The 23,343-nt window shown below is 38.9% G+C and overlaps 1 protein-coding gene across 9 annotated transcripts in view; it reads left to right on the forward strand.

Moving 5' to 3' along the window:
• The window catches only part of SATB1 (SATB homeobox 1), a 92,353-nt gene extending 72,407 nt beyond the window's left edge, over positions 1 to 19,946 (forward strand). For 5 of the 9 annotated variants that reach the window (XM_057424941.1, XM_057424943.1, XM_057424944.1 and 2 more), the window contains 3 exons: positions 14,842 to 15,045; positions 15,504 to 15,599; positions 18,230 to 19,946. In XM_057424941.1, the coding sequence (XP_057280924.1) occupies positions 14,842 to 15,045; positions 15,504 to 15,599; positions 18,230 to 18,712 (783 nt within the window). In that variant the 3' untranslated portion in view covers positions 18,713 to 19,946. The remainder of the gene's footprint in view (positions 1 to 14,841; positions 15,046 to 15,503; positions 15,600 to 18,229) is intronic. The other 4 variants (XM_057424945.1, XM_057424946.1, XM_057424947.1 and 1 more) reach the window with 4 other exon arrangements.
• The last annotated feature ends 3,397 nt before the right edge of the window (positions 19,947 to 23,343 follow it).

A 23,343-nucleotide genomic window follows, 5' to 3' on the forward strand; every position in this document is an offset into this window, starting at 1 on the left:
TTGAATTATTTATCTTATATGATTTGATTAGAGATAAAACTGGCTGACAAGATCTTGAACGTCTCTGCATGTCTTAATGACAAATGAAAGAAGTCCTCATTATAACTTCACTGTTTTAAAATTTTTATTTGTATTGTTTCTATATAGTTCCCTTTTATTTTTAAAGCATATTTCAGATACGCATTGTGTACACGCGATTCCATAACCCATCAGGCTTCAGTGTTGCCTCAGTACCTCTGATTCAGTAAATCAGATCATAGGCAGCATGCTGTCATATAATAAGGTGTCTGATCCTTATTACCAGTTTGTTGATGCACAGACTCCTTCAAATTGACCATTGCAACACATGGTTTCCCCTGAAACTAGCTGTGATAATTAGCGTGGCTCTAATGAGACAGAATGTCACTGATCTTGTGCTGAACTGTCGAGTATCGACGCTACGGATGGGAACTGTCAAAGCTTGCCATCTGTGACAGAGCTTGGCATATTCCATTTGCAAGGTAGAGCATGCTCAATAGACTGTTTTTAAACAAATGGTCCATTTCTTGATTAGGGCTCTGTGTTCTGTTACCGTGGAAGACTTTATATCATAGTTAAACTTTTTCTTTTTTCTCTCTGTTTTTTTGCTGGGGTAAGCTTGTTATGAAATGAAACCACTACTAATTCTAAAACTGGTGCCTTTAATCTTCTGCTAGCTTTTGGAGGATAGGTAGGGGGAAGCTGAGCATTTATTTATTCTTCTTCCTTCCCCCAGTTGTCTTAGTGTGGTTCTTTAGAGGCGAGCAGCTCCGCGAGGCTTTTATCTGATTTTTGTAAGCAGTGAGGGTGTAGTTTTGAAGGCTAGAGGAACAAATCTAAAAAGTCTTAGATGCCAGGCCACGGAAGCACGTGCACCCGGGATGAAAGATGTGACCGGTCAGGAGAGTTGGGCGCCCCAGCTCCCGAGACCGGCCCTGCAAAATGCCGTGCAAAAAGTCCAGCACTGCTTATCATTCCAAAATATGCTTTGTTGCTTTTTATTTCCTCCTTCTCTGGCAGACCACACAGGGCTTGTTCTGAAGAACATTTTCACTAATCTGATCAGGCAGCCAAATACGCCGGGAAAACTGCTTTAATGATCCCACTAATTACCTCAAGTCAATATGAACTGTATTATTAGACTGAGGGAAAATATTCCATTAGGTCTCCCCCTTGGGAGTTTCTCCGCTTTGTGATGTCACAGAAGCCTTCGCCCTCTCGCTTGTAATTAATTTTATTTACACACGCAGGCACGCACAAGGTCACACCTGCACAACCGGAGCTGGCCAGGGAGCTAGTGGCACTCAGGCTTAATCAGATCTGTCATAATTACCATTCTGCATGTTTCTGACACACGCTGTGAAATATTTCAATTTAACTGCCGCTACCAGCACAACCAGATGTAGTGTGAGTGTGGCTGCATTGGAAATATTATTCCTCAGGATAAACTCTCTCCTCCTCCTTTTTCCTCCCACCCCCTCTCCCTTTTACAGCTAATGTGGCACAGAAGCTGATGTATCCTGTAAATCTTGAATGCAGCGCTAGATTGATAACAGCAGATTAGACAGTTTAACCACAAACAGCTTGTTCATTTTTCACAAATGAAAACCACATGTGGTGTAACTAAAATTTCAGGCTCCTTTTTTTTTTTTTTCCCCCCTCCTCTTTGGTTGTTGTTTCCTTTTGTGTGTGTGTGTGTGTGTGTGTGTGTGTGTTAAGGTCTGCTTTCACTGTAAAGGAGTGAAATAAAAGAGTAAACATATAGGGGGGAAGAGACTGCCGTCTTCGGAGATTATTTCTCCGTGACCTTTATTAAAAACCTTCCTTGCTTTGGCAAAGAAATCAGATACCGCACAGGGGGTTTTGTGTCTCGCTCTGAGACTTTCAAATCTCTGGGTTTTATGCCCACTTATTAAAGAAGTCATCCTACTGTGCTGGCTTTTTAAAATAACATGCCAGCAAACACCTTGCTTCTAACCAAAAATGTAGCCTTCACTCCTGCCTAAATTTAGTAGAAATAAAATTTTTCTGCCAAGTTTTTCACTATGATTTTTTTTTTTTTCTCTGATAAAATCTTCCCCTCTGTTTTCCTTTGGGAAAAAGATTCATTTTAAAAAAGAATCCTCAAAGTGTCTAGAATTTTGGCAAAAAATCTATGTCTTTTTTTATCAAAACATTCCAGTATTTCTTACGTGAACAGATTCAGGTTAGCTCTTAGGAAACTAAATGTTGTCTGTAAATTGTTTTGCTTTTTTATATTTTTTTTTCAGTTAAATTGTTCAGCTTCCCCTAATTAAACAGCCTTAATATTAAGAATGCAATTTTATACAAAGTTTGATTATAAGATTCTAAAACGATTCTTACAGCAAGGACAAAAAAAAAAAGTAAGTGTGCAGAGTGGAACTGAGGAGATTCCATGGGAGCTGTTGCAGGTATTGTCAGGCAAGAGGAGTGGTCCAGTGCATCTGATAGAAATTCATCAAATCTAATCTGTAATAAGGCTTCCAGGAGAGGTTTTTAAAAAACCATAGCTTTACTAAGAGTGATCATTGCCAGTGATTTGTGATGCAGTGGCAATTTCGAAAGTGGAGGAGGCTGGAGCTAAGACTGTTTAAAGTCAATCAGAAGAAGGTGAGCAGGATAGTTTCTGAAAGCCACTGAAGGCATTGCTTGTAGCAGAAAATTTGGCTACATCGATGCCCCTCAAGACTGCTGCAGAGTGGGTTAAAGACCCATGCTTTTACCACTTGGCCAGCAGTTATAGACTTCGTTACGAGTCCTCCAGAGCTGAGCTGGAGTAGGTCGGCATAGGTGTGCAGTCAGCATCCCTTGCTTCCTGGCAGTGCCACCTCCATTACTGAGTCCCCTGGGTCTGTGCAGACCCTGAGCAAAGGGGAAATCTCATCCTGGAGGTGCTGTGGCTGCAGGTGTCTCGAAAATGAGTCTTGAGTAGGGCAAAGAGGAGGGCAGGAGGGGCTTACATTGGAAGAGATAATGCTGAAATGAACGGTCAGGATTCCTGTGAGGGTCCAGAAATCCAGCTCTTATTTCTTCACAAAACTATACAAGAAAAGCGTAGTTAGGAAGCACTAGATTGCTGAAAGGAAAAAAGCATGATACCCTCTCCCACCTCCTTTGAGTCTTTTATTTTTAGTTTCTCTTTCTTAGGTAAAGGTATTTCAGTTCCTATACTCCAGATGTGTGAATCAGCTCTTCCCCAAGCAGCACCTGCTGTCTGCATGACAAGAGCTGCTGTTTCTGGCAGGATGGATTTTCTTAATCTCTCCTCCTGCTTTCTTGTATGCTCACCTTCTCTTTTGTTTTCCTCTCACCATCCTCAGTAATTCCTGTCATTACAGCTCTCCTCTTAGCTCTCCTTTCTCCCACCCTGTTCTTCTGCCATATACACCCTCACCATTCACTCTCACTCCATCTGCCTCTTTCTCCTGCCCTACTGCTGGCTCTGCGTGCAGGAGTCATATCCCAGGTACATCATTCCCTCACACGGTCACTGTACAAGAATCCTCTTGTGCTTGAGGCACAGAATAGGCACCCCAGGCCCTTGGGCTTTGCTGGGGGGGTGAGGAGCTGAGGGCTGGTTGCCAGTTCTATCAGCTTCATGGGTGAAACATCCTTTCTTTCCCCACATGGTGACACAGATTTAGCTAGGCAGAGAGCTGTGTTCTTGATTTCTCAGGATGCTCTTGCCTGCTGTGGGAAGATCACTGGTTCAGGAGGCTTTTGAAGATTCAACATATCAGTATTTTAACATAAACTAAAGCAGCACTTAAAAAAAAGGGGGGGGGGGATGAAGTTTGAGTGAGCTGTACGAGAGTTAATGATGTATGGAAATGAAAACAAAGCTGTAGTGGCAGAGATGAGGAGGAAGCTGAGGAGTTAGCGAGCAGCCCGTGGTTCCCGGCAGTGGGGGAAGCAGGGTACCAAGTAAGCAGTGCAGAAAACAAAAGCGAGCTCAACCTGTAACTAAACAGGAAATAACAGGGTAAAACTCCAGAAAAAAATGAAAGCTGCTAAACACGATGCTGCAAAGGATAAAGGCATCTTATGTAAACACAAATACACAGTAAGAAGAGGTTTGTTTAAAGGAGTGACCAATTACAATTCAGGTGAAGGGTTGCTGGGCAAAGGAAAGAGTGAGCAATAATAGATGTGTGTTTTCTCCCTTCATGTTAAACTCGTAATTCAAAACATACTACACCTGAAAGAATGTTACAGTATCATTGGGTGCAAGTGATGAAGGAGACAATGTTTTGTTCGAGATAATTTTTAATTTCACTGTTCCCAAATAATTTCTCAGTCTCTAATTTTTTTTATTTTCTTCCAATTTAACCTCTTAAGTTAAACTTTAGATTTTTGGTTAGGAATTACTCCAAGCTTTTGGCATATATGATCAGGCTAGGGCACGCATGCAGCTAGCTAAGTGGGGAAAATTCCAACTTGCAAATATTTATCTAATTCCAAATCTGCCAAATTTTATCTGAAAACACATTGTTATTCAGTGTTCGTCTCAATTTTATTCCTGTGCAGTGTCATGTTCCCTTACTTCAGGATGGCACTTGAGAAGCATATGAAAATAGTTTTCAGGATCTCTGTGAACTAAATATGTTCAATGGTCCTTTGCAAATTCAGTGAGGTTTTGGACCCCAACTGAGCAAGATTTGCCAACATATCAGTTAAGTCTGTGGGTTTACTTAGGTGACTAGGTATTTTACTGAGCCCTAGTGCGTAGCATCTCTAGCATATGTAACATGCAAGCCAAAGCTCTACAGGTACAGGAACTTTAGAATGTTTATTTAAAACCAGTTATTTTATTCATTTAAGCTGTGAAGGTCCTAAGTGAGATTATTTTTTTTTTTGATTTGTGGCAGCCAGTTTGCTTCACCTCTGATAAATCATTTGCTGCTCGTAATTAAGATTCTCTCCTCATATTGAATAAACAGATTGATCCTTTTCACTGGGGAAAGGGGAGAGAGGGATCAGGACAGGAAGAAGTGCGCCTGCTCCATGCAGTGCTTGATTTAAGGGCAGAAGCTTTGGCCTGAAAATAACAGCTGAGGCTCGGCGTGGCTGGTGCTGTCCTTGGCCAGTGAGCAAAAGTCTAAGGCTAAGAGCTGCTCTATCTAGGAGCTTTTCCCTCATGGCTGCTCTTGTCCCCATCCTGATGGCAAACTACGGGAAAACCCTCATGTTGGTTCCCACCCAGAAGGGGGAAATCTGATCTCTCCAGCTTCCCTTTTGATCCAGCTTTCCTATTCTTTTAGGTCTATGCCTAAAGCAAGCATGGCACAAGTAAGGCTATTTTAGCTTTCTGAGGGCTTCACTGCCATTATCTTTCCATGGGTGAGATATAAGCTTGTGGCTGCTCCCTTCTCATTCGCTGGGAGGTGTCTTCTCTTTCACAGAGATGGATTTTAAAGATTTTTTTTTTTTAACTGCGTAGAGGTAATGGGTGTTATTAATTTTTCTGATTGTTTCTCTGCTAAACAAAATCTAAAGGAAAGTCAGGGAAAAGTTTCTTTTCAGTTTCCTTCAGACTCCACTCACCCTTGGCATTATCAGAGCATTAAGCATTCTTCACTACAAAACTGAGAGCCAGAGAAGCCAGCTGAACTGCAAGAGACAAGTTAAAAGAAATTTTGCTCAGAATATTTAAATGTCTAATTCAAATTTACATGAAAACATTTAGTTAGGCCATAAAAATGTGAAAGGATGTCTGAGAATGGATTTGAGCTGTGTATGTTTTGGAATGATGTCGCTTGTTGGAACATCTTGTCAGCTGAACTGAATTTACAATGAAGTCCAAATATCTGTGAGCCTGTGATTCCTCAGTGTGTGGTAGATCTTTTCCTGATCCAAAATGAATTCTGGAAAGAAAAAAACATATGACAAGAAGCCATGGATTTAAATTACTCCTTCTGGAAAATTATAATCTTAAGAAAATCCAACAGTGGGATATACAGATGTATAAGTAATTATGGAAGTGACATTTTAGCCCTTTGGCCTTTTTACTGGAGGTCTTTCCCCAAGGGAAATGTTAAATCTCTGTAGGCAATGTAATAATAAACATTTGCTGTTCACTTGTAAACTGATAGTAGTAAAAAAAGATTTTTAAAATTGCCAGGCTCTTTCTATTAAAGACTCTTCTCTAACTAAACTGCAGACATAGCTGCCATACAAAAATTGATTGCATGTTTAAGAATAAATAAATATGGGCTATTAAGGGTCGTGGTTAGATTTAGGGTTGTATTTACTTTCAAGGGAAGCATCAGTATTGCAGTGAAATCAGTACTTCTCTCTACTTAAACAGAAGATAAAGGGCTATGTATTGCTGGTCACCCTCTGTGAAACCTACTGACCCATTTTATATGCCTGTACTATAAAAAGTAATGTACCAGACTAAGACTGACTTATTTAATAATTAGCAGTTGAGTTTTTTTGTTTAGATTATTTTTTATCGTTAAGTTCATTTTTGTCACACGTTGTCTCATGGTTACAATGCCAATTGAATTGTGTATGTGAAAGAGGAAGGATCTGGAGTAGAGGAAGGCAGAATAAAGCTTCACCCACTGATTTTTGCATCTGTTACTTTTTTCCCTTCATTTTACATATGAATGCAGTTGCATTTTATGTAAGATTTCAAAGGCATGCACGTTATGTTTCTGATTAGGGCTTGTGCCTATCTATCATTGCTAGGCAATTGAAGGCAATACTGTAAAAAAGATACATTTGAACAAGGAAAAGGAAAGGTGGCAGAGGCTGAGAGCAGAGTAACCAAGCTTGGGAGAAGCCCTTCATTCAGCTTACTCAACTCCCTCTATACTCAAAAGTAATGATACTTATGTTTTCAGTCAGTTTTAGAGTTATATTTTAGGGTTCTTTTCTTTCTATGAGCTGGTGGTACATCTCAGGTGCTCATATGCAAGCAATGTACCCACCAGGTTTGATACAGTCTCAGACCTTAATCTGACAAGTTTTTTGGTAGCACTGGCTCTTGGCTGCTTACCATGGCTCCAGCTAGGAGGGGTCTAATATGACAGACAGGGCTGTGGGAGCAGGGCCACAGCTCTCCAGGTCATTTTGTTTCTGTACTTGTTTGCTCGTTGAATCTTAGAGGTTGTTTTAGCAAGTTTCCTTTTCCTATTTATATATTTGGATGTTTACAAGACTAGAAATATGTATTTAATGTTTAAGTGCTGCCGCTAGGGAGGAGGAAAGGCAGAAGAAAAAAAATGTTAGGAATCCTTTTCCCCCCAGGTAGCACCAAAATGTTGTGCTGAAATACAATCAGTATTACTGCTAGCTGTTTGGTCATTGCACTTTCACAAAGAAGAGGTGGAGGTAACAACCAGACAGATGGTGTAACTAAATAATAGGTTGGATAAGACATTTAAGGAAATGGCATAATCTGCTTCAGTATTCTTCAAAGGAATTTTTTTCCTGCTAGTGAAGTTTACCTTTCTTCTGAAAAGCCCTATGAGGTTGTGGGGTTTTCAGTTTGTTTGTTTTGCTAAATCTCATCTATTATGATGGCAGATACAGATTTATTTAAAACTCACATCTGGCTTCCCCTTTCAATGTTTTAGTAATGAAAGCCAGTAAAATAGATAAACCAGAAATATCTGAAGATAAAGGACAGCTTCAGGTTTCAAACTTTCTCTGATTTAGGGAAACGCTCAAAGGCAAAGCCTGAATCTTAAGGCTGATTAGCGTAAATAAAATACTAAAGCAACCATCTTTTGGGGGACATTTATTATCACTTAAGGCCACATCTCAAGGAGAGGCATTCATATTCTATTATCTCTACTGGTCTCCTGGAACAGGCTGAAAATGAGCTTTTGCTTCCTGAATTAAAGGAACACGGTTTTGTGAGAAAAATCCAAGTATTGAACATTCACAGCAGTTTTTAAAATGGCTCAAAAGTATGTGCCTCACAGAAGTCAGTGTTTGAAATTACTTGAATATACCATCTAAACTGAAAGGATTTTCACTAACAAATGTGTTTATCAGTATCAAAACCTACTAAGTCTAGATTAGTAGAGTATTACTTTTCATACATCAGCAAAGTATTCAGTAGCTTTTCTTTTAACAGGCTTCAGTTCTTCCATGTAGCATTTAGGACTGTTTGGTTTTGCATAGGAGATAACCAGGACAATTTCTATATTTTACGAAAGAGAAACCTGCAGTCAGAATAAATTTTGTTGCAATCAGGAAATTCAAGAACTTGAAAGCTAAAAGGGACCACTGTTGTCATCTAGGCTTGTTTTCATGTCTGAACCCACAGGTATTACACCCAGAAAGAAGTCAGCTTTATGTAATCTCAGCCAGAAAATGAATTTTGAATGAAATGCTCTGTTACCCTGTGTGTTCTTTCCTGCTGTACTTTTCCAGATAGTACAACGTAACACAAACAGCATTTTCCCAGATAAATTAAAGAAATGTCCATCATTACTTATTTGTCACATTTGTTTGTACTGAAGTGACATTTGCTTATTTTGCTTCTCAATGCCATATGCATGAGCTTACTGATTCAGAACTCCCTGAATTTTCGATCCTGTTGAACACTGTGAGAAACCTCAGTTGAAGGGTTTAATGCGTTTTCCAATCAATGTACAGAGGAAATTTGGCCTTATCAATTTAAATGCTGGAGTTCCTTTCATTGCATTATGGAAGAATCTTCTCTAAGCAGAGATTATTCTTAAGAACTTCATAACATTTAAAGGTTAATATGTTAGGTAAAGAACAATATCTTAAGACAAACATTTTTATTACAGGACATGAAGGGATAGTTCTGATTAAATTAAACGATTATTTGAATGGGAAAGAAGACAAAGTGCATCATTTCTTGCCCTCAACTTTAATGCCTTTAATCAAATAATGACCTTCTGGAAATAGTTAATTTTAAGCATTTGGAAAGATCAATACCACTTTGCCACCAAAAAATGGCCCAGATGATGAAATTTGATGTATTTAAAGTACCATTTCACCCTTTTAACCTAGTAAATAATTTAAAATGCTTTCAGTACTCCTTTGCTACCATTATGTATCTCATTCAAAGTATTATGACTTTTCCAAAAGCAACCTTTCTGTGCAATGAGCAGCTTACAAGTTTAATACTTAAGACTTTAATACTAAGACTAAGACATATACAGTAGGGGTGAAGTCAGCCTTTTTTTCTTCTTTTCTATACATGGATTCTATTTTGAAAAGAAATGGAAATATCTATGATGAATACAAGCATTTGGAACAATAATGACATTTGTAAAGCAAGTTGGATGGCTTTTGAAGGGGAAAAAAATCAATATTTAAAGTTTAGCCAATATTTCAAGTTTAGTCCGCGAGTTCTTTTCCTTTGTTTTGTCTATAAGCTTCTGGGCTAAAGGTGAAGGATTTGGGTTGCTCAGACAATTAAGAGCCCATTTTACCAAGCGTAATTTCATATCTGTATTCTATAAACTGGAGTGCCTTCAGCATTGTAAATAAAAAAAAATTGCCCTCTATTAGCATGTTTGTGGGCAGATTAAAAACAGTCTTCATTAGCATAAGTAACACTTACAGATTCTTTTAAAAGTAGAAAATTATTTGCTGAATGATAAATTGCTAGCTTTATAGTTAGTTGCTGAAAATGTGCTCATTCAAAATGCCTACTTTAGTTTAGTCTACAATACTCAATTTTTTTTGAGTTAGAAGTACTGTTTAATGGATTATGTACTTAGTCTTTGTTCGCAGTAGATGCTGAAATGCATTCACACTTTATGCTAAAATGTTTGTATCAAATATCGCCCTATTTAGACTGCTTTCTTTTAATACCATATATTTTTATTATGCTATATGCCCCAGAGAATGATACAAAATAATCTTAGATATACTATACGAAAGAAAAACTGTTCATGTCTTAGCAGTTATACCTTTTTAGGCAAATTACAGCTCTTCTAAAAGATGAGGAGTCTTTGTTAGTTATTCTATAAGAAATATTAATGAGTTAGCAAATTTTTATCACTATAACAAATTCGCCAAATTAAAAGAATTTAGTTGCTCTACCTTGAAGCCATTTCTTCACAGATTAGATGTGTTTGTTGCTGATTTGGAAAGCTTCGTCCAGAGAATATTTTTCATTATTGTAATGCTGCTCTCTTTGATCTACTTAGGGTATTTACACCTTAAGTGCAGATTTTCAAACCTCTTTTTTTTTTTCTTTTAATAAGAAAGATACCAGAATGCAGGAATAATTTGTGAGAAACTCTGTGTGAAAGAGCAGAAGATTTTATTTAAACACAGCACAGGTCAGGCTGAATAAAATAGCATTTGGGTGCACAGATAAAAATCATAGATGCTTTCTTTAAAATAAGCATGCTCATGGGCCTTGCAGAGTCTAATGTTTGGCAGTTATCCTCTTTGCGCTTTTCCAGCAATAGCTTGGCAGTTCGGCTTTCACAGGTTTTTTTCTCCTACTGTCTTATGTTTCTTTACTAAATCCTTATCAGAAAACCAGACAGAAGACTCTTATTTATTTTAAATATCTTAGGTTTAGCATCTTTTTTTTTTTTTCACCATTTTCTTGCTTACTGTAGCAAGACCTTTGCAGATGGTACTTGGTTACTTGAAAGTGCATAACAGTATTTTCTTTGTAGCAGATGGATTTAAGACTTTTAGTTCCCAATAAATGTAGGTTTACAATACATAACTTTACAGGATTTGTGTTGTATATAACAGGTTTGAACATATTATCTCAGAATTCATCTGCATGGCATTTTCAGCTTATCCAGGGCCCATGCCAGTATTTTAAGTAATAGGGAGAGCATAGTGATTGATAGCAGCTAAAGGCGTGATTTTGAATAGAAACAAAGGTTTTAGAACAGAAGGTGTCAAATTAAACTTTGTCAGTTTGAAAAGTAGTAACATCCTGAAAGTTCTCCAAACATATTTACATGTGGCTAATGTTTATATTTTGCTTTGTACTCTCTTTATATTCAGTGTAATGTTGCCTGGCAAATTTACTCTGTTTTAAAATCAAGGTTGTTCCCAGTGTCAGTGCAGAGTTTTGGGGGGTTTGCCTTACTGCACAGATATATCAGCTTCATTATTTTAAGGCTTTTTTTTTTTTAGCAGTGCACTATATATGCTGTATAAAGAGGTTGTGATTTAATATGAGTTACAAAGAGTTCCTTATTATTTTGTGGTGGTCCTTTCCACTTCCTCTAAGACTGTAAAAAAACAAACTAAAAACACAAGCCCTCCTTCAAAATAAATTATTTGAACTAGACAAATTGCTTTAGACTTAAATGAGTGTCGGAAGGGAAAAATCAGCCCCTGTTACATTCACTTGTAAATTGAACTGCATTAACTACATCAGTTTAGATTTCTTTGGGTCTAATGGAAAAAAAAACAAAACTTAAAAATTTTACAGAACTTAAAATTCACCATTGGGAAAATCAGTGTGATTACATTTCTTAAAATTTATAAAAGCATTTCTTGCATTCTCATTTAAATGACTTCTACAAATGACCTTTATGTCAGAATTCTGAACCTGAAACTAAATGAAATACTTATGGGGGGTTTTGGTTAATTTGAGCCAAAACAAAGCATATGGGTACAAAGTTTTTAGTCTCTTAACAAAGCAAAGCCCTACAGCCTGTAACTGCCCATTTGCTATCTGTTCTGAGAATATTTGTGAGAGCAACTTTCATAAGCATTTTCAGAAATACCATGAAGACAAAAGAACTGTTTATATCTTTGTAATTTTAGAAGAATTCAGTTGGTTGTTTCCATGTGGCACATCGTATGTTTCATAAGTGTATGTCTGCTTCTTTAAAAATGTGATGAACCCTCTGGAAAAGACATTTTGGTAGAGTATCAGTCTATTCTGTGTAACGTGTCAGAGGCATCTGATTTCACTATCTCAAAATCACTGCTTCCACGAAAGGCTAGCAGAGACCTGCTTCAGGTTACAATTCATCAAATCATTTTTATGCAAGGAATTAGAAGTATTATTTCAGGGCAAAAGTTGATAGAGAAATACTGGAAATAGAATGTCAGCTATCAGTAATTAATAGAAATAAGGTCTGATATAGTAAATGTAGCAACAGAAAAGACAGGAGAGAAGGAATTTCTTAGTTAACAAAATTATTGTGAAATACGTTTAATCAACACAAAATGTGATTGCTTAGGAATTTTTTTTATTACTGGACATTTACAAACAGTTTCAACCAACTTTTTTTTTCCCAAAAAATATCTGTGGTTCACATGAACATCAGGCAAAATATGTGCAGCTTCTAAATGCATGGCACAATTTCTTTTCCAGTGTGTCTGAATAGGTGCCATGGAAGGGGACATGTTGTCTTGTCTTTTTTTTTCACTTTCACCAAACTCTCACGATAGTCAGCTCTGCTCCCTGTTTCACCATCATTAGAAAGAAGGCCAACGGTTTCAATGTGAAACAGTGCAAACTCCAGACAACTAAAGGGCAATTTTTATGCTTCAGGATGGGCTGATTATCTCTGTGCCTGTGTTGTTGGGTTCTCTTGTTTCATTTTAGTTTGGTTTGGTTTTTTGAGGGGAGGGTGTGTTTTTTGTTTGTTTGCTTGTTTGGTTTTGGGGGGTTGTTTTGGGGGTCTTTTGTTTTTTTTTGGTGGGGTTTTTGTTCTTGTTTTGTTTGGGGGTTTTGTTTGGTTTTAATTAAAAAATTTAAGAGCTGCATTTCAATTAAAATATCTAGATTTGTTTCCCTACATCATCTTCTCTCTTCTGGCCCCAGCAAACTACCCATGTTTTCTGATTGCATCAATATTAACTCACTGCCGAAAACTAATACTGCTGTTGAGCGTAACGCAGCACATACACCCATGGAGGCAAGGTGGGCAGAGAGCTGTGAGCAACAAGTTGATTTTGTTAGGGTCACGGGGAGTTTGTGCATTAGCTTGTTAGCAGGGGGCCTTACAGTGGGGAGAGAGAATCCACAGACCCTCGCCCCTGCTTTAAAAACATGCCACTCGGTTCCAGCTGTGACAGGCTGTATGTTGGGTGCTCTATTTGAAGGCATTTGGCCACGTTTCCCAGTCAGCTTGCTAAACCCTGGGGCAGTACCCAGCATCCAGCCTTACCATGTGGTCAAGGAATGGGGTGCAGAGGAACCCTTCTGCTGCCACTACTCTCCTCCCTCCCTCGCACACCTAGTGAGCACCCAGTAGATTTTGGTCCCGTGTAAATTTTTGCTTCTCTGCTCTGCTACCACCATCTCTATAACATTTCTCATTTTGATTATTTCTGTTTCTCGGGGGCATTTTCTTCTATGTCATTTGTTCAGTTTTCCACTTATATCCAAGAGAATATACTCCAAATTTTTATACACACCTCACTAAATATTTTTGTATACAATATGATTGCATTAGATTGTTTGTTTACTTTCACCTCTTTCTATTGTGACAATGTTTTTACACTGCATTTATTAACTGTTAGCTAAATATATGAATGTCTTCAAGAAAATACTTATCTATATTGTATCTATATCTCTATTGTATGCATTAGTAAACTAGTCTGGATAAACCATCTTCCAACTACCAGTATATATAAAAAGGATCTAAAAGCTTCTGTACATTTATATTATTTGTTGATTCAATAAAATGTCACATTATCTTTCCTACAGCATTAAGAAATAAAATTGCATGGACCTAGTTTTGAAAACAGATCCTTTCTTGAAGCTAAAAGAAAGGACATATGCGTGTTTTATATATGTAATATTTTGTTCCTAAATTTTATTATACCAAAAAATTGCTGCTTTTTCACACTGTGGCAGCTGGAGTGTCTGCACTCTTCTCTTAAAGCTACCAGTGCACAGCTGAGAAAAAAATCCTCAATTAAATTTTAAGAAGACATAAGAAAACAATTGTTTAAATTTTCAAGATGAACTCGTATGTCTCTTTTAGAAGCAAATTATCAGCCACTGCAGTTCTTATGCGAGATTCTCTAGCTGACTTTGTAGTATGTATCCCAAAAACACATCTGAATTAGAGGGCAGCTTGCTGTATGGAAATGGTATAAAGGGTATATCAGAAGCTCGAGTATACCTTGCTCCCCCCACCCCACCCCCAACCGTATGGTTTATGTACATAAACTTGAGACAGTAGGTTTTTTCTGGGTCTGTAAGAAAAATCCTGTAGTAGATAATCATCTGTCACTTGCGATAAGTTCACCTGCAGAGGCACCTCTACTTGTAGCAGATACAGGAAGATATTACTTGTCTAGTGAAAGGATTCTTGTCTTTCCAGAGGATGTTAGGGAGCTCCTCTACTGCTATGATTTGAATTAGGCAGCCCTGCACTCAAGGCAGGTATTTGAAGTACTTCCTTGTCTTTAGTAGTATCAGGATTTTAAAAATTGCTCAGCAGACAATCAGCCAGCTCCCAAAACACAGGTCAGTGCTCTTGGGCAGCTGTATCCTTGCCTAAAAGGAAATAGCACAGTGAATGTACTGGCAACAGTGAAACCTCTGTCGTGCAGTGGGAAGCGTGTAAGGGATTCTGCCTCCAGCAACCATTTGTTTCAAAGCAAGCAAACAGCAACACTGTGGTGCTGGACCAAAGGGAAGGTGCTTTCTGAAACACTTGCAGTTGGCGAGGAACTGTGAGATAGCGCAGCAGCCTCTCGGTGTATCAGTGTTTGCTTTAAGCCCAGCCTGTGCAGTGAAAGCCCCTTCCTACTGGGGAGAGTGTGAAAGAATGCAGCACCTCTAAAGTACGTGTTTCACCCTCATTTTGCCCCTCCTGAAGTGAGGAAAAAAACTAATGTTTTGCTGGTGTTATCTTCAAGGGGTGGCTTTGTGAGCTGTTACGTTGGAAAGAAGATCCCTCACCAGAGAACAGGACCCTCTGGGAGAATCTCTCCATGATCCGAAGGTTCCTCAGTCTTCCTCAGCCTGAACGTGATGCCATTTATGAACAAGAAAGCAATGCAGTTCATCACCATGGTGACAGGCCTTCCCACATTATCCATGTGCCAGCAGAACAGATTCAGGTTAGTTTACCTTGGCCAATCCCACAGAGCGTTAAGTAAATAAAGCTTTAAACGAAGCAAAGGAAATTAGTGTTTCTTTCCTCCCAGCCAGGCTAAATGCAGGTCTCCCAGTACGAGATAAGAGCACGCTGCCGTCCACCACCAGAGTTCAAAGGACAGTGTGTGACCACCCGTGGTTTTTGTTTGGGTTAGGTGGACGCGGTGGTGCAGAGGCAGCTGTGTGTGGGGCAGGTTGAGCCTCCATGCTGGCTGTGCCTGGCAGGACAGGCGGCAGGACCAACAGGCAGGGGTGTTTGGCACTGGTTGTCAAACTCCTTACCATCAAAGCAGGAGGACCTTGTCCTGCTGCTCAAAAGCTCGACTCGAACCAGGTAGGAATGAAGGGAAGAGGATTCCTCATCCCGCTTTATCCCCGGTTGAGGCTGGGGTGAGTCAATGTTTGTTTGTTTTTCCTTCAGAGCCCCTCTCCCACCATCCTTGGGAAAGGAGAGCATAGAGGCGCTTTCTTACCAGGCCTGCTGACCGCTGGACCTTGGCTGGGTGCTGCTCCGCAGGTGAGCTGGCACAAGGGCACTGTGTCAGGGAGAGAGAAGAGGGATGTAGGACCCATGCAACTGGGCGTGGAAACAGCTATGCTCTGCTCTGGGGCATTGCTGGTGGTGTCCCGTCCTCCAGAGGGGAGCACACCCTTTGCTCACACGGGCACTGCAAACTGGAAGCCTCACCAGCTGTTCTGCCAAGTACCATAGCCAAGGTTGGCCGTGCGGACTTCTGTCTCTCCGAGCTGGGGACTTTTTAATCCCTTCTCACAAAAGACCTGAGGTCAGCCCTTTAACTGCTCCCTCTTAAAGGGCAGATATTATCCCATGCTTTCCCAACCTCAGCTGAGACCCAGTGTATCATTTGTATCACCTATACAGAAAAATATTTACAAAGCTAGGAAGGATAGAGTTATCTCACAGCCAGAAACAACATGAGTATATATTAAAGATAAAGCAAACTGAATAAGACAATCCCTAAGGATATCAAGTACTAAAATAATTGTGAAAGCCTGGAAACTTGCTGTTTGATTTAACCAAAGGAGAAAGATCTATACTGAGTAATAAAGCAGCACTTGTTTGAAAGCGTACATTGTTTTTAATAAAATCACTTCTTAAAGGGATAAAAGGCGAAGCTTATGCAGAGTATAAACATTCAACCAGTCTTCTGCCACTTACTTAGATTTTCTTGCCTTGTTGATGAAAGTTGTGTGTTTGATCTCGCAAATATTATTCACACAAGCAGTTGCATTGTAATCTCTTAATATGAATTGTAAGAGTGAGGATTGGGAGGTTGGGCCTGAGTTTTGTTTCTGCTCTTCTACATGGCAGTTGTTGTAAATGCATAAATATGTAGCTAAGACACAAGTTTTCAAACTGTATATACAAAGCCTTCAGTCTTATAAGAATATAATGTGCTGGGAGTAGTCTTGAATCTCTTTGGGATTGAAGCCTTGAATGGGACTGCTCACAGACCATAAAACATGAAAGGATGTGAATAGGGATGAGGCAAGAGCCCTAATTCCACTGGCATTTGTGTCAGATCTTGCAATAAGGTCATTACTTAAAAGCAGTGGCTTCTAAACTGGGTGTTGAAACCTATGTGAAGTCTCTACAACCACAAGTGCACTGCAAAGTGAGCAGAATTATAATTCTTCCAATACTTATAATACTGTTTGTACAGTATTTTGTGTTTCTTAGGATCTCCAAATGAACTGCAACTGCAAGCTTGGAAACCCCTACCATCACACAAAACATTGTTGAGGGGAGACTCACAAAGGGAAAATAAATGTAGTGATAGCAACTGCTTGTTTTGCTGCTGTTGTTTTTAATAATAGCTGGTGGTTTGTACCATATGACAAGAGATTTGCTGATCCAAAATATCTTGCTAACCAGTGCTTCCTGTGCTGTGAAACAAAGAATTGTCAACAAAAACAGTAGCTGATAAATTTACTTTTGATTTCAAACATGATCTTGTAGTGTGCTGTATTCTGGTGGTAGATGAGAAAAGCATTTCTTTCCCTAGGGCTCAATGCTTCACCTTTTAAGAATGTTTCTGAATACATGCTTGCAAAACTTCATTTTAAGCTCTTGTTAATTATTTACATCATGATTTGCTTTATCTTATTCTTCTGATGTGCATACTGGCTCATTTTTATTGCCTGAGTTTTTGGAATGCAGCATGTTCCCTTCTAATGATAATAGTGCAACTTATTTAGAACTTTGCATCTTAGTGCTTTATAAATATTAACTAAATAATCCCCAGCACAAACACAGAAGCAGATAAATGTATTTGTTCCCTGTATATACAGTGGGATACTTGAATATGGGCAAGACAGACCCTCTTTGAAACCACAGGCAAGAGAGGTCAGAGCCTGAAGGGGAAATACAAATATCCCACCTCCAGATCCCTTTGTCCTTGCCAAGGCTGGGTTTGACAGCGTGACATTAGGCACTTCCAGCTAACACATTCTGTGGTAATGTTTGCAAGTTTGACAAGACTTCAGTTCACACCAAGGTCAGATCACCAGTGAGATATTTCTGCTCTTAGCTAAAATGCTCTCCTTCTCCCCGATCCCCCACTCCCTTAGTCTAGCTATTGATAGAGATTTGCAGCCCTTGTTTTTGAGCAGCAGCTGCTGCTGCTGGCAAAGCTCCTGTTCGTTTGCCCTCATCTGGCACTTTTCTCACTTTGCCCTCGCTACAGTTCTGGCTAAGCTGGTCAAGTTAATCCTACACTATGTCACCTACTTAGCATTTTGCCTTCTCTGCACTTGACTCATGGAGCATGTTCATTAAAACCTGTCGGCTATCCGCATCGATGTCACATCACAGGCATTTTCAGTCAGACAAAGTCAGAGTGTTCCTTCCCCCTCTCTGTCTCACCACCCCTTTATCCTTGCCTCTGCTGACACACAGACAGACACTTGTGAGTTATGCAGAGTTACTAACTCATATTTTAATTCAGGTTCAGCAATAATGGGCCTTGTTTGGTTGGTTGGTTGGTTTGGTTTTTGTTCTTTAAACTCACTAAGCCTTTGTTTATAGCTTTGCAATACCCCACACATACACCTCGGATTTTCTTGGTAGCATAACATGTAAGCAAGAGTACATGTACAAAAAAATCGCTGTGCTTTGTCTTGCAGCAGCAGCAGCAGCAACAGCAGCAACAACAGCAGCAACAGCAGCAGCAACCAGGTCCCAGACTACCCCCAAGGCAACCGACAGTAGCATCACCAGCTGAATCTGAGGATGAAAATCGTCAGAAACCCCGACCGCGAACAAAGATTTCTGTTGAAGCCCTAGGGATCCTACAGAGTTTCATACAAGATGTAGGCCTGTATCCAGATGAAGAAGCAATCCAGACTCTCTCTGCTCAGCTTGACCTGCCCAAGTACACCATTATCAAGTTCTTTCAGAACCAGCGATATTATCTCAAGCACCATGGGAAGCTGAAGGACAATTCTGGTTTGGAGGTGGATGTTGCAGAGTACAAGGAAGAAGAGTTGCTCAAGGATTTAGAAGACAGCATCCAAGACAAAAACGCAAACACGCTTTTTTCAGTTAAACTAGAAGAAGAGTTATCGGTAGAAGGGAACACAGAGATTAATGCTGAATTGAAAGACTGATCTAAAGGTATTATTTTCTTTCAACAGTGCCACTGGTATTTACTAATGAAATGAAAATTCCATCTTGCGTTCTGTCAAAAAACCTTTATTATTCATTGTTTGGCCAATGAATCTTCCAAAACTTGCACAAAAGTTGAAAAAAGGATAATGCAGACTGCACTAGATGTTTTACTCTGTTTTACAAACTGCTTCGCAGCAACAGATGAAGCGTTGAGGATTGTTTGATATTAATTTGTGTTCACTGGATACACTGTGAGTGTACCCAATAAGCATGATACCAGTGATTTTGATTCTGGAGCCTTCAGACAAGCATTACAACTTTTGTGATTTACTGTTTTTCGTTTCTGTTCTGTTCTTGTTTTTTAATTATTACTGTAGCACTCCACACTTCATCTTTGGAAACTCACATTTATTTAAAAAATGAAATAAAAAGAGTTTGTTACTCTTGTACTATTGTATGTTACAAAAGAACTATAGACTGTGGAATGCAGTTTAAAGATAACATATGCCAACAAATGCCTTGTATTATATGGCACTGCCGTAATTCAGATTTGTTTTCTTTTGGAAATAAAGGTCACTGTATTTTTTTTTTCCATTCTTATTGTTACATGGTTTTAAAGAAAATGAAAAAGAAAATGTGAAACACAATTTAGTCCTCATTATTTATTTGTAGATCCTGCAGCATCATGTTGTAATTAATTTTTTTGGAAGTTTCCGTTAAATGTAATATTGCTTCCCTTGTTATCATACTGATTTTTTTTTCTATTTATAAATGTATTTTGATGGGCAGTAAAACAAAGTGTCTTAAAAGTTTTAAATAGAGAAAATGTGCTTTACACAGTTGCCTATAAAAAGTGCTCTATGTTATCCAAGCAATTCATACTATAAGCTTCACTCTTATTGTTGTATGCAATTTTTACTATCATGCAAATAAGCTTAGGTAAATAAAACTAATAGATCACCTTAGAAACTTATGCAATTAATGTGAAAATAATTGATGTTTGCAGTGTGTCTTCCTTTGTTTTACAATCAATTTTAAAGCTACAGCTGTATAAATTTTCTGTATAAAGGTGTATTTCTTTTTTATGAGTTTATTGCTATGAAAACACCAGTTATTTTGTTACAGCTGGCTGTTTTTATAAGTGTATCACAATTTTCTTTATGCAGAAATGTTCTGACTAGGAGTGGTTATTGACTGTAACTACACAATTAAAATTGTTTGTATGGTATGATATGGCAGGGTTTGTCTGCGTATGTGTGTATCTGGGAGGAATAACTTGTTCTTAGTGCACATTGTACCTTCTTGCCACCACTTTGAAGATGACGTTTCAATTGTTCTCCTTTAAAATCACAGGCAGGTTTTCTTTAATGACCTCCTTAAAATTTGAATTTAGATAATGCACTTCAAAAGGAAACCCAGTTTGGTTATGAAAATCATAACCTGTCTTTTCTTGGTTTAAAAACTTGCCTGCCCAACAGAGATAGCAGGATATTATTGAGTCAAAAGGCTATCAGGCATAAACATATTTACAGTTCCTGGCAGTAATGCACTTATAATGGATACAGCTGATTTTATTTTACACTAGAATTATGCTAACACTATTCCTTGCACTAATGTATAAACATAAAAAAAAACATTAATAGTCACAAAGTAAATAGGAAAGATGGGCTTCGCACATAGTAGTCCCCTTCTAAGAAAGATTATTTTTCATGATTGTTAATAAGGTTGTTGATAAAGCCATAACAGTTGGTGAGCTCTGAATTTATGCAGGGCTCACGTCTAGGCTAAAGAAAAGTCTGCAGCTAGAAGTTGTGGAGCACACACTGTTGTTCTGCTTTTCCTAGGAGGGAAATAGCTTGCACCCGGTGCGATTCACGATTCAAATTCAGCTCAGTTCTTCTAAAATGACTGAAAGTTTGTAAAACTCGAGTTTCAAAGGCACAAACAATTCTTAGGTTGCAGCAAATTTCTCGCTTAGTTTTATTAGCCTCTTTAGGAAGACACATATTAGGCAGCAAAGCAGGTTTTCATTCCACGCATTTAAAACTGCCACAGGTTGCCCAGGTGCTCTGTCTCAGTGCCCTTGGGGTTCATTGAGCAGCTCCCAGCTGTGGCACCTCTTGGCTTCTTCCAGTACTCTGTTGGGGCTGCACCATTATTTGGGCTTGGAAACCAGTCCAGTTAAAAGAGATGGGACTTAATTCCTCTCTAGGATGGAAACAAGCCTTAGGAGGGACTGGGATGTGTAATTTGGCATTCCATTCCAAGGAAAAGACAATCAATGCCCTTGCTTATGGGGGACTTGTAGTACTTATAAAGCTATGGATAGCCCAAATCAATGCTGGTTGCAAAAGGGCAAAACCTAAGCCTAGCGCAGGGAAGCCACTGTGATCATCCTTGGATTTCTTCACTTATTTCAAAGGGGATCATTGTTTCGTACAGCCAGGCAGCCATGCAGAGCCAGGACAGATTTCTGTTCACAGCCGTGAGACAGGATGAAATGTAACCCACGCAGTGGAAACTGATTTGACATGCAGGATGATACCACTGGCACCCTTGGGCTGGCTGAAGTGCCAAGTGACCATTACAATAGGGCTGCTCAAGGGAAAAAAAAAAAAAAGAATACACTTTAAAACTAATATGTGTGCCTATGCAGGGTAGGAGGGAAGGTGAAGGGGTGAAGTAAGACTTTCTTGGAATATACTCCTCTTCATGCTAAAAGCTAATACACGCAGCACTCCTAATACCAGAAACAGGGCAACACGTCCAACACGCTACAAAAACATAAGAAGAAATGTTTATAAAATTGTCTTTCCTATTTTGAAAGCAATCTCCTTTTCTTTTATTCTTTTAAGTTTTATGGGTGCTGAAGTGGAGGCCATGTGTGGTTGCAGATGGTTATTATAGCGGTTTCTTTTCCATTATCATATTCTTTCTCCTAGCGTAGCTGAGGTTATCTTCCAAGTAGTTCAGCCTCTGTAGTCACATATTGCCTGCACAGAGGTTTGAATCACTGCCTTTTTATGTCCCAGTGAGTGGGCTGCAAGTCCATTCTTCTAACTTGGCCTAAGTAACCAAAACCATTTCTGTTAAATCTTTAGTAGCATTTTCAAAGGTGATACATGTATGAAGGATCCCAATTTTATGCAGATGTGAGAGATTTACGCTGTTCAGAGTTAAGTCATTGGAAGCATATGCACCTTGATTCATGGACCAGTCAGACTACCTGCAAAATTAGCTTATGTCCTTTTCTGTTCCTTTTTCCATTTCTGCAAAGATTAAGAAATCAAACTGGACTTCTGTAATAAAGAACACAGATTTAGACAACAGAACACAATTGGGAAGTTGTTAGTCAAACTCAGTGAGTAGAACTTCACTGCAAATGTATGAAATTATTATTTTGTATATACTTAAGAGAGTATGGAGAAAGAGTATTGCTTACTAGAAATAGAATTTAAGCTGAAAAGAAGTCCAAGTACCTAAAAAAGAGGAAACTGGGTGGGGATGGCAGGACTTACTTTCTGTTATAAAACTGAGGTTTTTGCCATGTTTATGGTGTTTGCCATTAAAAGTGGAGCATTTTTACGCCCTGCTGACTCCCATTAATCTATATTTAACTGACAAGATATATGTGTATATACTAGAGTGCCCAGTGTGAGCTTTTCAAGCCTGAAAGAAAACCAGAGGCCCCATATTCTAAGCCCATGGCTTGGGGACAGTTTAAAACCCCAGTCATACATACAAAGGTTGCTTTTTATTACAGACTCCCTACCCTGCAATGGAGGATTTTGGACTGGTGTCTTTTATAGATACTTTCAATTGGTCAGATGATGCAGAAGAAAAGTCACATTTTAAAGTAAATCATTCTACTTAATTTTTTCTTTAAGTTGGGAAGGTGCAGCAAATGGAGAAAGAAGGCAAGGTTCCCCCAAACCGGTGGGTTTGTTTCAGTGATTTACTAAGTCAGTACTTTGATTGTGTGCTGGGAAAGCATCAAATATTGCTGAGTTCACTTGCCAAAGCAAATGCCCCATATGTTAAGAGCAGTATAAATTAGATACTACAGAAGATCTACTTGAATATCAAGTATTAGCAATTCTGCTTAACTTATTGTACTTGTGCTTTGATGTTGGGCACATTACAGAGACCAAAGGTATTTTGATTTTTACATAATGATTTATATTGTTCTTTGAATAAGAGTCCCATGGCAAAGGAGGGATATAAATACACTCCCAGGCCTTTTTTTGCACACAGATGTAATTTTAGTTTGGCCTCCTCACAGTGCCTTGTGTCCACACAGTTCTTTTACTACAACAAATGAGCTAATAATTCAAACTGCAATAAGTGATCCTCCTTGGAGCAAGAGTAGCACTACTTGGCAGTGAGTTTGTTTGCTTTCAGGTTCATACGGGAGCCTTCCCTCCTGCTCTGCTGCTGGCATTCTTCCCACTACCCTACTCTGCATTGTTTCACATTGCCTCACAGGCCTTTGCTGCCTTCCTGCTCTGGGTCATCTTGCCCAAATTTCATCTCTCCCAGTTACATGTTAGCACTCGTGTATACGTGCCACAGTTTAGTGTGAAGCAGCAAGTCCTGTATGTATCTGATGTCACCTACCCTTTATCATCTA

This window comes from Pezoporus wallicus, unplaced genomic scaffold, assembly GCF_028554395.1.
Source record: "Pezoporus wallicus isolate ANWC-B61680 ecotype Strahan unplaced genomic scaffold, APGP_CSIRO_Pwel_v1 contig_3181, whole genome shotgun sequence".
In the NCBI taxonomy this organism is placed as follows: domain Eukaryota; kingdom Metazoa; phylum Chordata; class Aves; order Psittaciformes; family Psittacidae; genus Pezoporus; species Pezoporus wallicus.